Consider the following 13,964-nt stretch of genomic DNA (forward strand, 5'->3'; position numbering starts at 1 on the left):
TCACAATGTGCCAGAGATCTGCATTAAGTTAGCAGCATTCTTAACAAAAAATACTTTAGATCTGCGAGATGTTTAACAACTCTAATGCAGGAGTACTGGTGAGATTGCCTACTAGACTCTCGAGGGTGTTATTTTAATTTCTGAGTCTCTCATCCTTGAGGGTACCCTTGACCTATTGCTCTCAGTGAAACCAAGATCCCTGTCTAGTGAAGTTTTTACAGCTGGGCGCAAGTTTGTTGGTACCAGTTCTCACCAATCTGTGCAATACCGCTCTAACTTCAGCTTCGGTTCCTTCAAGTTGGAAGCATGCAATCATGACTCTTATCCTGATAAAACCCAACAGATGATCCAGCCATTCTTGACATTTTGGACCAGTATCCTTACAGCTGGAGCCCATTAAAATGTTGGCGAAGCATATTAATTGCATTCTCTACACTTTTCCACAATCCAATAAGATCCTGGAGGCTGCTTATTTTAGTTTCAGAGCTCCGCATAGCACTAAGTCGGCTCTAAATTGAGAGGGGGCGAGATAAGGTGGATTTTGGGTAAAGGAAGTGATGCCGGTCTATACTCTTGGATCTTTCAGTTGCCTGCAATGCCATACCTCACAGGAGAGCACTTAAAAGGCTCTCAGGGATAGCCGTCAAAGGGCAGTCCTTACTTTGGCTCAGTGCTTATCTCCAAGTCACACGCAAAGTACCACTCATTTGAATATTTAGGTCACATCATTGGCCAAACTTATCCGTTTCATTGAGTTCCATTTTGCAATGTATGCTGATGATACCCAGTTGATTTGGATGATGCTTTGATATCACAGGCTTAAAAAGATATAGTTTAAAGACGGTCTCTAAGTCACAGCAAAATAGATTTCCAAAAATGCTCTAAAACTTAAATCTGATAAGGCAGAGTTTTTTTTTTGTCAAGACAATTTGTTGAGATAGTTGGTGGCCCATGGAATTTGGGGCCCCCATGTTACCTAATTCAGTGGTGCAGAACCTTGGGAGTATCTTGATGACAGGTTATCGCCCAACACCCAGGAAAATAAAACTGTGTCTATCGTATTTTTCCAGTTTAAGTTGTTGAAACAAAATATACAATGTTTGAATTTACAAGGATGGAAAATTGCTGTACAAGCCTCAACTCTTTCAAAACTATATCACTGTAACAGCCTCGACTTAGGCATTTCTTACGCAGGATTGTCGAAATTTCAGGTGCTGCAAAATGCAGCGATTTGTTTGGTGTTCAGAGCTAGGGGAAGGACATGTAAATGCAGTCAGACAAACACTACAGTGGGTGCCTAACGAGAAACGAATCCTAATCAGGTCCCTGTGTATGGTCCATCAGGCAATCCACAATTAGGGATCACAGTACCTGCAGGAAAAATGTTTATATAATATTCCGAACCACTATCTTCGTTCAGGCAACAAAAATAATAATGGTGAATCCCTGGTTTATTTGTTAACATAACATAAAAATATATTAGGTATGGAGTCTAACAGTACATTTCATATTCTCGTGTCTAATAAATACAATGTAAGAGGATTCTGAAACTAATCAAAGAGCAGGATCCGTGGGCATGCCCTAAGCAGGCTGGCAAAAACTAAAGAACCTAATTTCAGCTGGGCAGTTCCCTCCTGCGGGCTCGTTTGGGGCCAGAGCTTAGGTGAAGTCCAGATGTGCTTGCCTGTTCGTTTCTGTTGAAACTTTCAGCGTGGATCAGCAACACATGCACATAGGAGGGCCCAAATGAAGAGCAGAAGGTGGCCCTTCCCATAATAAAGTGACATCACCATGGTATGTAATGTTATGTTATGTTATACAGCATTTATAATGCGCACGGATACTCAGGAGTGTTCCGGCGTGGAGTGCTATTGATGGAAGCGAAGGAGAGTAAGCATACCAAGGCTTAATCAAAAAGCATTAACCATGCACTGTACAAAAAAGTGTTCAGGACTGGGCAGGCCTGTAAGAATAGGCAGGTGGACAGTCGTAGCCTACGACATTTTTAGAAGATGGCTTACCACAATTGCAAGACCACCACCCTAGCTATGGGACAGAAACGTTCTAGTCCTCAAAATTGAGTGAAGGTGGGGCCCAGCATCTACCAACAGGAATACCTATTGCTTAGAATCCAGCAATAGAATGCTGGTACTACTGGTGTAAGTCATCCCACTATAAGTGCTAAGATATCCTTCAAAATCTGGGAGAAGTTAGTCGCTGTTTTAGTGACCAGTGTGTTCTGGACATGTTATGCGAAATGAGGGATAACAGGAAATAACAAAATATGTCCATACCTTTAAATATTCTCTTGATAAACAGAGGCCTGTCGCCATAGATAGAAGCCTTTCCCCCATCCAGGCTAAACCCTAAGCCAGCGGAGGTCTTCAATATCTCCACACATGTTGCATCGATCAGTTCAGCAGCTGAAAGGCAAGCAAGGAAAGTTAATCACTGCTCAACGCAACAGTTGAATGCAGGCTGGCTAGAATTGTCATCTGTGAACATGAATACCCCTTGCATTAGGATTACTTTCTGCATGGAAATGCGAAAGCAATAGTGTGGCAGGCTACAACAACATCAACGAAACACACTATTTAAAAAAAAGATGAATCTGTCATGAAATGTAAAAAGATTAATTATTAAATGAGTCAATCGGGGATAAGCAAATTCAACCATGCTTTACTGGTCAAAACATATACACGGAGCACTGGACAGCAGTGCTCCACTATGCAGAGACTAAATTCTAGCAAACAATGGGACTGACAACACAAAAAGGCAATTTTCTCACACAGGCCCTCCCTGGATAAATAAGCACCAGCCATTTCCTTGGTGGTTTGCATTGTTTTAATGAGAAAATATGTGGAAAATCCCTCTGCATTGGCAGAGTTAGTTCCAGCCTTACATCTTACTCTCTGTGTGAAGGTACACCACCTCAACAGTTTGGAGCCTACCCTCATGTTCTGCCTCTGCAGGACGGCCATACTATTTAGCTGAACCCCAGCCACTAACCTGGTCCATGGGGGCTGTTTCTTATCTACAGTCCCCAGTTGGGACAGAGCTTGTCCTAGCCTATCCATGGAGGCCTCCTAGCAAGTGAATAGGACAACATGGTGATGCAGCTCATCCTGCCTCCTAGATCGGGCTTCTGTCCTTCGTGAGGGCCAGCTTGACCAAACAAGGTCACTTACAGCTGTTAGTGTTTGGAAGCAGGCCCCTAGCTATCCAGTGTTGGGTGCATGCTCCAATATGGTGCCTTGAGTAGGGCTCACCTCCAGCCTCTGGGTTGGCTAGGAGTTGTCCACTAGCTTTGGAGGCCCCTAGGCCTCTTAGGTTTTCTAGAGTCAGGTTCTACAACCTTAAGTTGAAGACACCCTTCTTCCAATCTCACTTTTACCATCTCAGAGTCTCTACCCTAGCCTGAGCATGTCCTAGCTGTCCAGGACTTATACCCACCTTAAGGGTAACACACTCTGTATTGGTCTTGTAGGAGTCTGTCTGACCCAGATCCTGGTTTGTAAAATAAGATCATCATTTTGTAAACCACCTGGAATATATCCAAACTACACCACACTATGAAGTAGAAAATAAAAACGTTCTGCTGGTAAGCCTGTAATAGACGACCCACATGGGCTGTACGGTATCGCACTACAGATTCCTGCTCGTACATAGAAATACATCACATATAACTCTTCGTATTCAACAATTAGGAGCCTTCTCAAACTTAGAAACCAAACTTAGAAAGTTAAAACAAGCATGCTTATTCCACACCTAGTCTCCAAATAATAGAGAATAATGGGCACCTGAACAGACCACGAGCACCGCCATCCAGGAAGAGCCCACACCGCCTTTTAGATACCAGGTCTGTGTCTGGGATGCAAATAGGACATCTACCAGGATCTCCATGAAAAAGGCATGAGTACTGCTTACTGAATTATAATACTTCACATTTGGTATTACACTCATTTTACGAGACATAAATATACCCCTAACTAAGTCCATGTCCCTTCAAAACACAGATGTGATCTAAATTACGTTTATTAGATAATTTCCCCAAAGATATGAAAAAATTGCTGCCACTGACTTGTTACTGGATCCAATTGTTTAACCTATTTAATGTGTACATATATATTAATAATTGTAACATGTAATAGTAAAGAGACGTGCAATGAGCTAATTATGCCAAGCAAAAGAGGTCGATCAGGAGAAAGCAGTGTCCATCTTCTGCAGTTAGATCGTGAGCTGACATGGCCGTAAGCTCACTCTCAGATGCCCATTAGTCTACAAGGGACAAATTACTGCAAATGTTTTACCTGCGTCACAAATGCCACTGTAATTTAAATAAGATGTGATCCTTTTTCCAAACTGTGGCACACACCTTTGCAGTACTTTCACCAAAAATAATATTAAGTAAGAAAATAAAAATGCCAAATCCGGATTTTATTCATCGCTAAAGTGTTTTAAAGGAATGTGAAATCGAGGTTTTCTTTGATAGATCCTGCAATTTAACTCACCCGCTTTGGCTTCCTGCATTTAGTGGTTTCAAAAGCCTAATAAATCAATGCATTTTTTTCCAGAAACATTCTAAGAAATCTTAGAATATAAATGTCTCAGGAAATATGAACACTGATCCAAGTGCAGAACTCTGCACATCAGGATTCTAAAATTCTAGCAATCTTTTCGAAATGGTAAGCCACATACAGGTGGGCTTATTGCATCACATCAAGTACCTCCAAGAACAACCGCAGTTTTCTTGCCTGCGAAGAACACTTCCACTCAGAATTGTTCTGAGCATATACCTTTTCCTAAGTCCCTGCAGACATCTTCTCCAGGTACCAGAATTGTCCGCCCCACAGCAGATGGATCTGGTTGGGCAGACCTGAGCCCTCTAGATATCACTTTTTTGATTACGACGATGGCGGATTGGTATAGCTTCGCCTGATGAAGGGCAGTGAGAGCCTCCCCATGCACTGATCCCCCAAGAGGGACACCATTTATAGACAGGATGCAGTCTCCACGCTCAATGCTTCCTTCTTCAGATGCTGCACCTTTTGAAAACACCCTGTGTACCTGCAGTATAAAACAAAGAATCTCCAGGTTACTTTACAAGAAAATGTACTCAGATGTGTTAACAGAAAAGGCCAAAGTAAGAGATAAGGCTGTCTGTTCAGGCAGTCTAAGTAGAAGAGAACACAGACTTTAAATGCTGTGAAGACACAATTATTATTGGCTGAAATGCTGTCCCTTGAAGTACCATATACACAACCTCACTTGAAATATTCCCACATGTTCAATATTGGTTTAAGGTATGGCTACTTGTGTGCGTAATGTAAGTTCCATATATGGAGTCAAAATAGGAGCTATATCAGAACACTATTGCTGCAATATTCTATCATTAAAACAACATGACTATAACCATAATGCTGTGCACTGATATAACTGCAATAATTTGGTACATATCCAAGAAAAGGACCACCGCGCTAGGTATTGCAGTCCTTCAATGCCCTACACTTTACAGATATCCAGCTCTGCCTCCTGGTAGATATCCCCAAAAATGTTTTACTTTTTTTTCACAGTTTTGACATCAATTATGCATTCTCACGGTAGCAGCATGAGTTGACTACCCTTTCTGTGTACAGGATATTTACCTATGCTAATCCTGAGCCACCCCCTCACCTAAAGCGTGCACGATAGATCCACACTTCTGCTGAAAATTTCTGACATCCATTTCTGTATTCTATCTCAGATATATTTGTTACCTTAAAACATCTTCACGTCTTAGGATATCTGATGAAGATCATGGGAACCTTCCCCTATGCACCCCAAATGTGATGGAAAGTTACTGGGTAATGTCAACATATGAAGTTTAAATTCAACTGCACTGTGTACAATTTACTTTGAATCAATTTAATGAAAAAACCTGCGTATTGTGATTTATTTTAAAGAGAGTTCCACTTCCATAGGCTTTGTAAGTAAAATGAGTAAAAAGAAGGCAAGATCATAGTGTTGACATATGTGCCCTGTAATGTTAGGTAATAAGTATTATTCATATCAAACACATGAGCCTAATGATGGATCTAAGGCACGGGGCATGACTCTAGAGACCTGGAGAACAAAGATTTGTGGACTATCTAGTTTAACACAAAAGTATCCTCCTTAAGGCCTTTCTTGTTCTCTAATGATCTCCCATGGGTTTTAAACATCTAGAAAGAACATTCAACAACTTCTCAAATTAATTGGCCATGGTGTGTACAACTGCCTAAACTTTCTTGCTTTTAGGTATAGTAGTCTGAGGCTTTAGATAGATCTAATGGTCCCATTGGTCGATAGTTCTAAAAAGCGGATTTCAAATTGTATGGGCTCTAGTTTCACATCATACCGTAGTCCAAGGTAGATTAATTAAACTATACAAGATGTAACCCTACAGTGAGCCCATACCCTTAGTTCAAAGCCGACTTTTACTATTATGCGTTTGAACTGGCTTGATTCTAGCACATTTTGGCTCGGCAGGGATATACTGAAAAGTGCATTTGCATAGTTTAATGTGAAGACTGTTAGTGCTCTGGTGAATAAACTTTCCTGTAGATGTAAAGAAAAGAAATAGCATTCTTAGTTAACTTCAATCAGCTCCAAATTATATACACATCAGATACTTTTTTCATAGATAGATCACTAACAAAATAAAATCCCAGATGTTGTTATGTTACTACTGGAGTTGTCTGTGTAGGTTTCAGTAGCATTTTTGGGTTTCTGAAAGTAGCTAGAGTAGGAGAAGATGCTATCCCAACTCTCTGTCTTGGTTCTTTTAAGAAGCAGCCTGCTTGCCCCACATACTGGAGAATACATAACAGAGTCTCTGCTGGCTACCATTGAAACTGCCCCATTCCCCCCAGATGCCTCATGAGCTCAGTGTCATAGCTTACGTCTGACTCTTAATCCATGATTTCTAGGAGAGCACAATGCTCCCCGTGTTGAAAACAGAGGACTGCTCCAAAATGATAGGACTTGCCCAATGCATAATTGCTGGACCATAATACTTTCTTTGATGTCTTTCAGAGCTGACTCCATACCATGTCCTGGGTAGAAACTTGACTTCCAGGTATTGAGCAAAACTCCCTAAAATGAGAGTCTAGACAATACGCTCTACCACGTTCCACCCGATAGGCAGATTCGAAATTGGATGCTTAGCTGCTAGGCCCCTGAGTGTTGTGTATAAGAGCCATAGTTACAAGTTTAAAGGTCAGGGATCACTGCTTCATTAAAGAATTGATTAACAATCATGCCTATTTGAAGGTATACCACCAAAGATGAATACCCAAGCACCGCAACGGTAACGCAGGAGGTGGATCTGTTTCTTTCGTCTTTAGGGAGACAAGAATCAATATCAATTTATCTTTTAGAAATTTGCAAATGCCTAAACTTTAGGCTGATATGATGGACTTGATTAAGTTCCTCAAGCTTACCAATCAGCCTACCTTTATGCACAAGCTGATTCAGATGTTCGGTAAGCGATATGGAAGGCTCTCTAAGCACACAAGCTGAGTTACATTCCTTAAACTTTAAAAAGGTTCTTTGAATTTGTTTTTTCTTCCATTACAGGAGGATCCTTGCAAGCTTGAAAATGTGAAAATACACGACCTCCAGCGCGAGCTCCCTTGAAATTAGGAATATCAAGATAGTGTAAGATTCTGGAGTGGAGGGACTTTATGGAGGTTTGTAGGGAAAAGAAAGAGTCCATGTAACATTTAGAATGCGGACCGCATATGGTTTACTGGCAGAAGCCTAGGGCTGGCCGAGTGTGCACAGGGAGCCGGTGAAGGAGAGAGAGATGAGCAGAAGTCATGGTTTTCTGGATTCGCTCTAGAATGAGAAGGGCAGGCTCATTCTGAATAGATCGTAAGCACTGTTGCCTTGCATTCTAATTGCTGGTACGTGTGTCTCAGTTGCCTGCTAGCGAGTCTAGAACACTGGGGTTTGTGATTTCTTTGAGAACCTTTTTTTTGTAGATGGTCTAGGGTGTCTGATTTCCCCGTAAGGGACTGTCCTGCATGGTTCCTCCTCTTTGGCGTAACTTACTTTCTCTCAGCTGATCCACATTATGCTTAAAAGTCTAACTTCAATTCATTGTTGTAGTTTTGTGTTTGAACTAGCAGTATTATTGAAAGCGGTAACGATGATCCTTAAAGTGGCCCCAGTAGTATAAATATTGGTAATGTTTATAGTCATTATATCAGTAGACATAGCACTAGTGGTAAACAAGGCACTGTTATAGCAGTTTTAACATTACATTTTTCAGGAAAAATACTTAAATAGTAGTAATAGGACCAATGGTCGCATTACAAATAATAGCAGTTAAGTGGCTTCTGTACTGGCAATAATTGTAGTAGTAAGTGGCACACTACTAGTGAGACCAGTAGTAGAATCATACTGGTAGCAGCTCAGGAGTACTGCTCGTTACAGTAATGCACTGGGTTGTATTGGGTGCAGTACTTATTTTGTCAATTGTATTATAAGGGAAAGAATTCATAGTAGCTACTGTAGACAACGCAGCAGTAGTGGTAGGGGTAGTGATAACTGCAGAGTTAGTATCACTGATCTTACTATTGAATAATATGATAATTAGCTTCACTCAGGAAATTAGATGAAAGTTGACTAGGAAATAGTCTTAAGGTGAGGGGACACTGAATGCTAATTTGCTGTTTTGATTAACAGGGAGTAGAAGAAATGGTCTTAAACTTGGAAGGCAAGGGGTCCTTGTCTGCTGTATCTATAAACAACCTAACTTTAACATCGTAAATATGCATAAATACTCGTATAAAACTGAATGCTAACTTAATGTATGGCCTTAATAAAATCTATAATATGAATAGATTAATACAAGATCTATGATTTAATTTTACACTAATATACATGGACATATTATTTTTTAATGAATATAGACATTATTAGTTGATCAGGACATTTCATATTTATGTTCCTACTGCACCACTGCCGCCCCCAGCTCCGTCTTTCCTCCTACTCTATGTGTAAACTCCTGCCCCATGCATTTGCGTAGTTCTAGGGGGTGATTTTGCACCGCGTCCCTTGACCACCCATGCCATAAGGCCTCCCTCGCTTGGCTCAGGCACGCACTGCCTGCCAGGCAGTGCTTGAGTCTCCCCATGGCACTAGCCAGAGCAGCCTGTCAGCACACATGTCTTGCAGCAGCAGCCTGCTGACTGATGACGCCTCGGGGGTGTAAGCAATCACTTACAGACACACTCTTCTGCTCCAGGTCGGCTCCGCCTGCGATGCTGAACCCCAGCCCAGAGCCGGCCTCCTTCTTCAGCACCACAAAGTACACGTCTTCCTTCCTCTGCAGAGAGAAAAACACAATGAGAGGCGCCGTCAGCAGGGACTTTGAACAGGCACAATCCAAGCAGCGAGTGTGTCACAATCGTATTTATTGTTCTTATGTAGAGGGTGCGTTATGTGTGAAAGAGCCTGTGAGCTCCAGGGTGTGCCCTCCGCCCCACACACCTCATCTTGGAATCGTCGCCCACATAGCACACTCTGACCTCCATTAATCAAACGTTTCCAGTACTCTGGGAAGGATAAAAAATACATCTTTACAGAGACCACCCTGCCTCGTGCACTTCTGCCAGCCTTGCTAGATGATGCATTATGACCGCAAGTGCAGGCTCAGAAGGAGCGTTTGTGTTACTTTAATGTCAAAACCGTCCCTTCGTCAAAGTGTAATACACACAGCAATCTGCCTAATAGCACTTAACAATTTCACAACACAGGAGTGTGCCAAAAAACACTGTATCCCTAAATATATCGCCAAATGATTTCTTGCGGAGAAATATGTTCCATGTTTTTTTCAGTGTGTTCTGAATCCGTTTTCCATAGTCTTCAACTTTCAGAGCCAGTTCAAGGGAATGTCTCTGGCGCCACCATAATACGGGGTGCCCTGCAGCCCCTCACGAGCTGGAAAAGTGGCCCCTTTGAGTTGAGGTCGAAATTAAAGTTCTCTTACAGCAGTGAAAATCCTTCCTCGTGCCTAGTCTGCTTTAGTGTTTTACAGTGTGACTGTATCTACTCCAGAATAAGTTATACATCAGGCTTAACTCTGAAACTTCCATGACTCCAAAGTTGTATGACTGTCCGGCACGCAGGCTCAGCAATCCATGCCCATTTCAAGCACCGGCTGTCCGCCTCTGATTGTCCGCCTCTGATTGTCCGCCTCTGATTGTCCTTAATGTAAAGGACTGGTTCCTAATGTTAATTTATTGTTAGGTATTTGATTTATTGTTCCTGGTGTTGCTTGTATGAACTGACAGTATTGATTTTGAGCACTTGTATAGCACTTGTACATTTATGCACACTTCATTTGTTTGTATGTATCTTTTCACTGTTCGCGGACTGTCTGTTTGATGACATATTTAAATTTAATGTCTAAATGTTTTTCTAAAAATACAAAAACACTAAAATAAAACAGATGACCCTCCAGAACTAATTGGCTGGGTGGGATCAAAAGTACAAAAAATAAATCTGTCTGGCTATTTTGCTTGTTGAGTATATTTGAGTGGTTCAAGCCAGTTCAGAGATAGGACCCAAACCTTTCTCCTCGCCCCGCCTCTGAGAAAGGCAGAGGGAATAATATGATGAGTGCCCCAAGACGGCGGTGGGATGGAGCGCCTAGAAGGACATCGCAAGCGCGAGTTCTGTTGGAGGCTCCCTGTCACCTGTTCCCAACATACCAACATTGCCGGCTCACTGGGAAAGATGCGGGGGAGGGTGAGAGGGAGATCATGAAACAGGGCCCCAGCAGGCAGGCATTCTGAGCAGGGTACCAGCAGTACTGGGCTTAATGAGATGCAGCATTGCAGCTCTGTTCAGTACCCACCGACCTGCCTACTGCTGCAGAGATGCTGTTCTGACACCCACCTCAACCATTTACCCACGGGCAATGGGGGGGTGGAGTGCGGGTAATGGTGATGGTGCTTCCAGGATCAGGCTTCAGCCTGAGGACAAGAGGGCTTTTCCTGATGGCCTGGGAGCTGCTGGCTCCCATGATTCAAGAGATTAGGCAGTGCATGTGAGATAGGTCTTCTGCATCCCATTATAAAGTTGGAGAAGGAGCACCTCATGTTTAGAGTGGGTCACCTAGACCTCCTTTGTTCTCTTTTAGGCTGCCATGTTTCATTTGAAAAATACACATCTAAACTGCTAACCTGCAGTGAAATCCAAGCTCAGTACACCATTACACAAATGACGACTGCCATGTTGGAAGTAAAGACTGCCTCCGGTCAGTATAAAATGTATCTATCACAAAGCATTTGCAATTTTCGAATTTTCTCGTCCAGTCCTGAAGAATATGACATCCAACATCTGAACGCCACACTAATCCAGATACAAACTTGGCTTACAGCAACCAGTTACAGTTGTACCCCAACAGAACGGAACTGCTACTTTTCTCCCCTAAAACAACTCTCTACCAATCCAAGATTGTCTCAAGAATGTGCGCTCTCACACTATCCAACTCTGTAAAGTCCTTGGCCATCACCCTGGACAAAAACACCAAGAAAATCAAAACATTAATTCCCGTGATGACTTCAAGACGGTGGTGCATTCTCTAGTCCTCTCAAAACTGGATTATGGCAACACCATCTTCACAGGAACTCAGAAAATTCCCCTTGCCCACTAAGAACAGTTCTCTACATGGCTGCCAGGCTTCTAACAGGTTTTAAATGGTTAGCTCATCTCACAGACCATCAAGAACCTCAACTGGCTTCCCATCGAAGGAAATATATCTACAAGACTGCTTGCATCACCCACAAGGACCTCCACACTCATAACCCCAACTATCTAGATACCAAACTTTGGAAAGCAGGAACAGAGGACTCTGAGAAGTCCAACCTACTTCTTCTCATATCTCCCTAATTGAAAAAGAAGTCCTGACGGACACCCTTGTTCTCTGGAAATGCACCCAGCAGCTGTAACTCAATCCCTAGAGATGTCTGCTGCAACCCTTCCTTTTCCTGCGTCAAATGGGACCTTAAATACCTAATGCTTAACAAATACTTTAATATGCACACAAACTGAGTTATGTTCCCAAAGCTCACACCCAATCGGACTAGACCTGTTGCGGCAGTCGATTGATCATTTCAGTTCTCTACTATGTCATTCACTCCATTAACTTATGCTGTTCTAATGTCCTTATAGTGTAACTACCTTGACTGCCTAACAATTTTCTTTGTCTCTATATATGTATGTACTTCAATCAAACGATCTCACATTATAAGTAAAGCGCTCCAATACCTTTGGGTCTAGCTAGCGTTATATAAAACCTATAAATAAATAAATATTCCTGCGGGGATGCTTTGACTCAACTCTTCTGCACTTCTGAATGACTACTATCCCAGTGACATGGGAGGCAAGGGAGCCTGAAGGGGACTGGCCCTCGCTCCATGGTGATGGGCAGTTACCGCCCAGCGGAGGGACAGGCTATATGTCTAGACACCCACATCCTACATTCTAGCTGTTGAACAAGGACAGCAACTGCCTATCTTGCTTCAATGTAACCTGAACCGGTGATCATAATCTAAAGTCATTCTGTAATCTATCAAATGCGTTAATATTCTAGGTTCATCCCTTGTTATTACCACTGTACAGTGCACCTGCCTTGAAAAACAACGCTTATTTTCTCACAGATTCTAATCTAGAATCAGTTGAAGGAAACAACTGAAGCCATTCACTTACAGCCTAACTATTGCATATATGTAAAACCTTGCGCTCAGTGTATAGTTGTATACCTCCAATTAGAACAACTCCGCATAAACAAATAGCATGGCATGTAATATGCTATTTATTACTGCTGTTGAGTGACTCAAAACACCTCTTGTGAGTTATAGCTGTTCCTCACAATCAACAACAGCAATAGGTAGCCCACCGTACTCTGTACATCTGTTCTTAAACTATACATTAAATGTTTGGTTGTTTCTGAAGCACGAAATGCAGTAGCATAAAACCCATATTTCACAGTAGCCTGAGAAATCTTTTGTATTTTTCACGAAAATTGTATAACAATGACAGCCTCAGCCGAGCTTCACCAATTCCCATTGTTTAATTAGTAATGTAAAGCTTCAAACATATCTGAACTTAGCTATAGCTTATTGTTTCATTAGCAGTCTATTTATGAAAGCCAAGCTGGCAGCAGCTTTAGTAATCTCATAGCATACTCTTTGTCTCTTGTTTAATTAACAGAGTATTCATGGAAGCTGACCTTTCCTATCGTAATCAGCACCCATTGTTAGCCCTGCAAATAGCTAGCAAAGGCTGTTTTATCTAAAGCTCAGTATTCTTAACTAAATAATTGTATTTCTCTTCCTTTTACTGCAGACAATCGAACAGTATAGTCCAGTACTTCACTTATTGTTTTCAATAAACTTTTCCTAAATAAAAAAAGATGTTTAATGTTAATAAACATACAATTAACCATACTTAACAATATAATATGGTACGTCTTGCACTGGAACTTTTTGTAACCGTAAAACGAACAATGTCCAAACCTCCTTTTATGAATTAGAAGGTATTTCAGACTTGTAAAAAGGGTTTTGCAAGGATGTCCCATGAGGAAAAAATAGGATTGGGAGAGAAGTTGGAAGAGCAAGAGAACAAAACAGGAGAAGAGAGAAAGGAAAAACAGGAGAGGGAGAAAAAACGAGAAGAATTGAGAGAAGGATATCAAAGACTGAGATAACAAGAGGAATCAATTGGTTCAATAAAAAGGTAAGTGTCATTGAGGAGTGAGGATTATGTTATAGACACAGATGGTGAGAAGGGAGAGAGATGACGTGAGAGAGAAGAAAGAAGAGAAAGGATATTCGAGAATAAATGGAAATGGAAGAGCAATATTAGTAAGGTTTAAAATCAGGAGTGAAAAGAGAGAGTGGAAAAAAAGAAGAACTGAAATGTGGATAGGT

At 41.6% G+C, this 13,964-nt stretch overlaps 1 protein-coding gene across 1 annotated transcript in view; it reads right to left on the minus strand.

The window, feature by feature from the left end:
* Window positions 1-13,964, minus strand: part of PDZD2 (PDZ domain containing 2) — a 997,171-nt gene that overhangs the window by 57,740 nt on the left and 925,467 nt on the right. Inside the window, exons 21-23 of the mRNA XM_086960493.1 lie at window positions 9,251-9,352; window positions 4,797-5,067; window positions 2,295-2,423 (exon numbers count right to left, since the gene is read on the minus strand). Coding sequence (XP_086816619.1) covers window positions 2,295-2,423; window positions 4,797-5,067; window positions 9,251-9,352 — 502 coding nt within the window. The remainder of the gene's footprint in view (window positions 1-2,294; window positions 2,424-4,796; window positions 5,068-9,250; window positions 9,353-13,964) is intronic.

The sequence above is a fragment of the Lissotriton vulgaris genome, chromosome 3_1, assembly GCF_964263255.1.
Source record: "Lissotriton vulgaris chromosome 3_1, aLisVul1.2, whole genome shotgun sequence".
Classification (NCBI taxonomy): Eukaryota; Metazoa; Chordata; class Amphibia; order Caudata; family Salamandridae; genus Lissotriton; species Lissotriton vulgaris.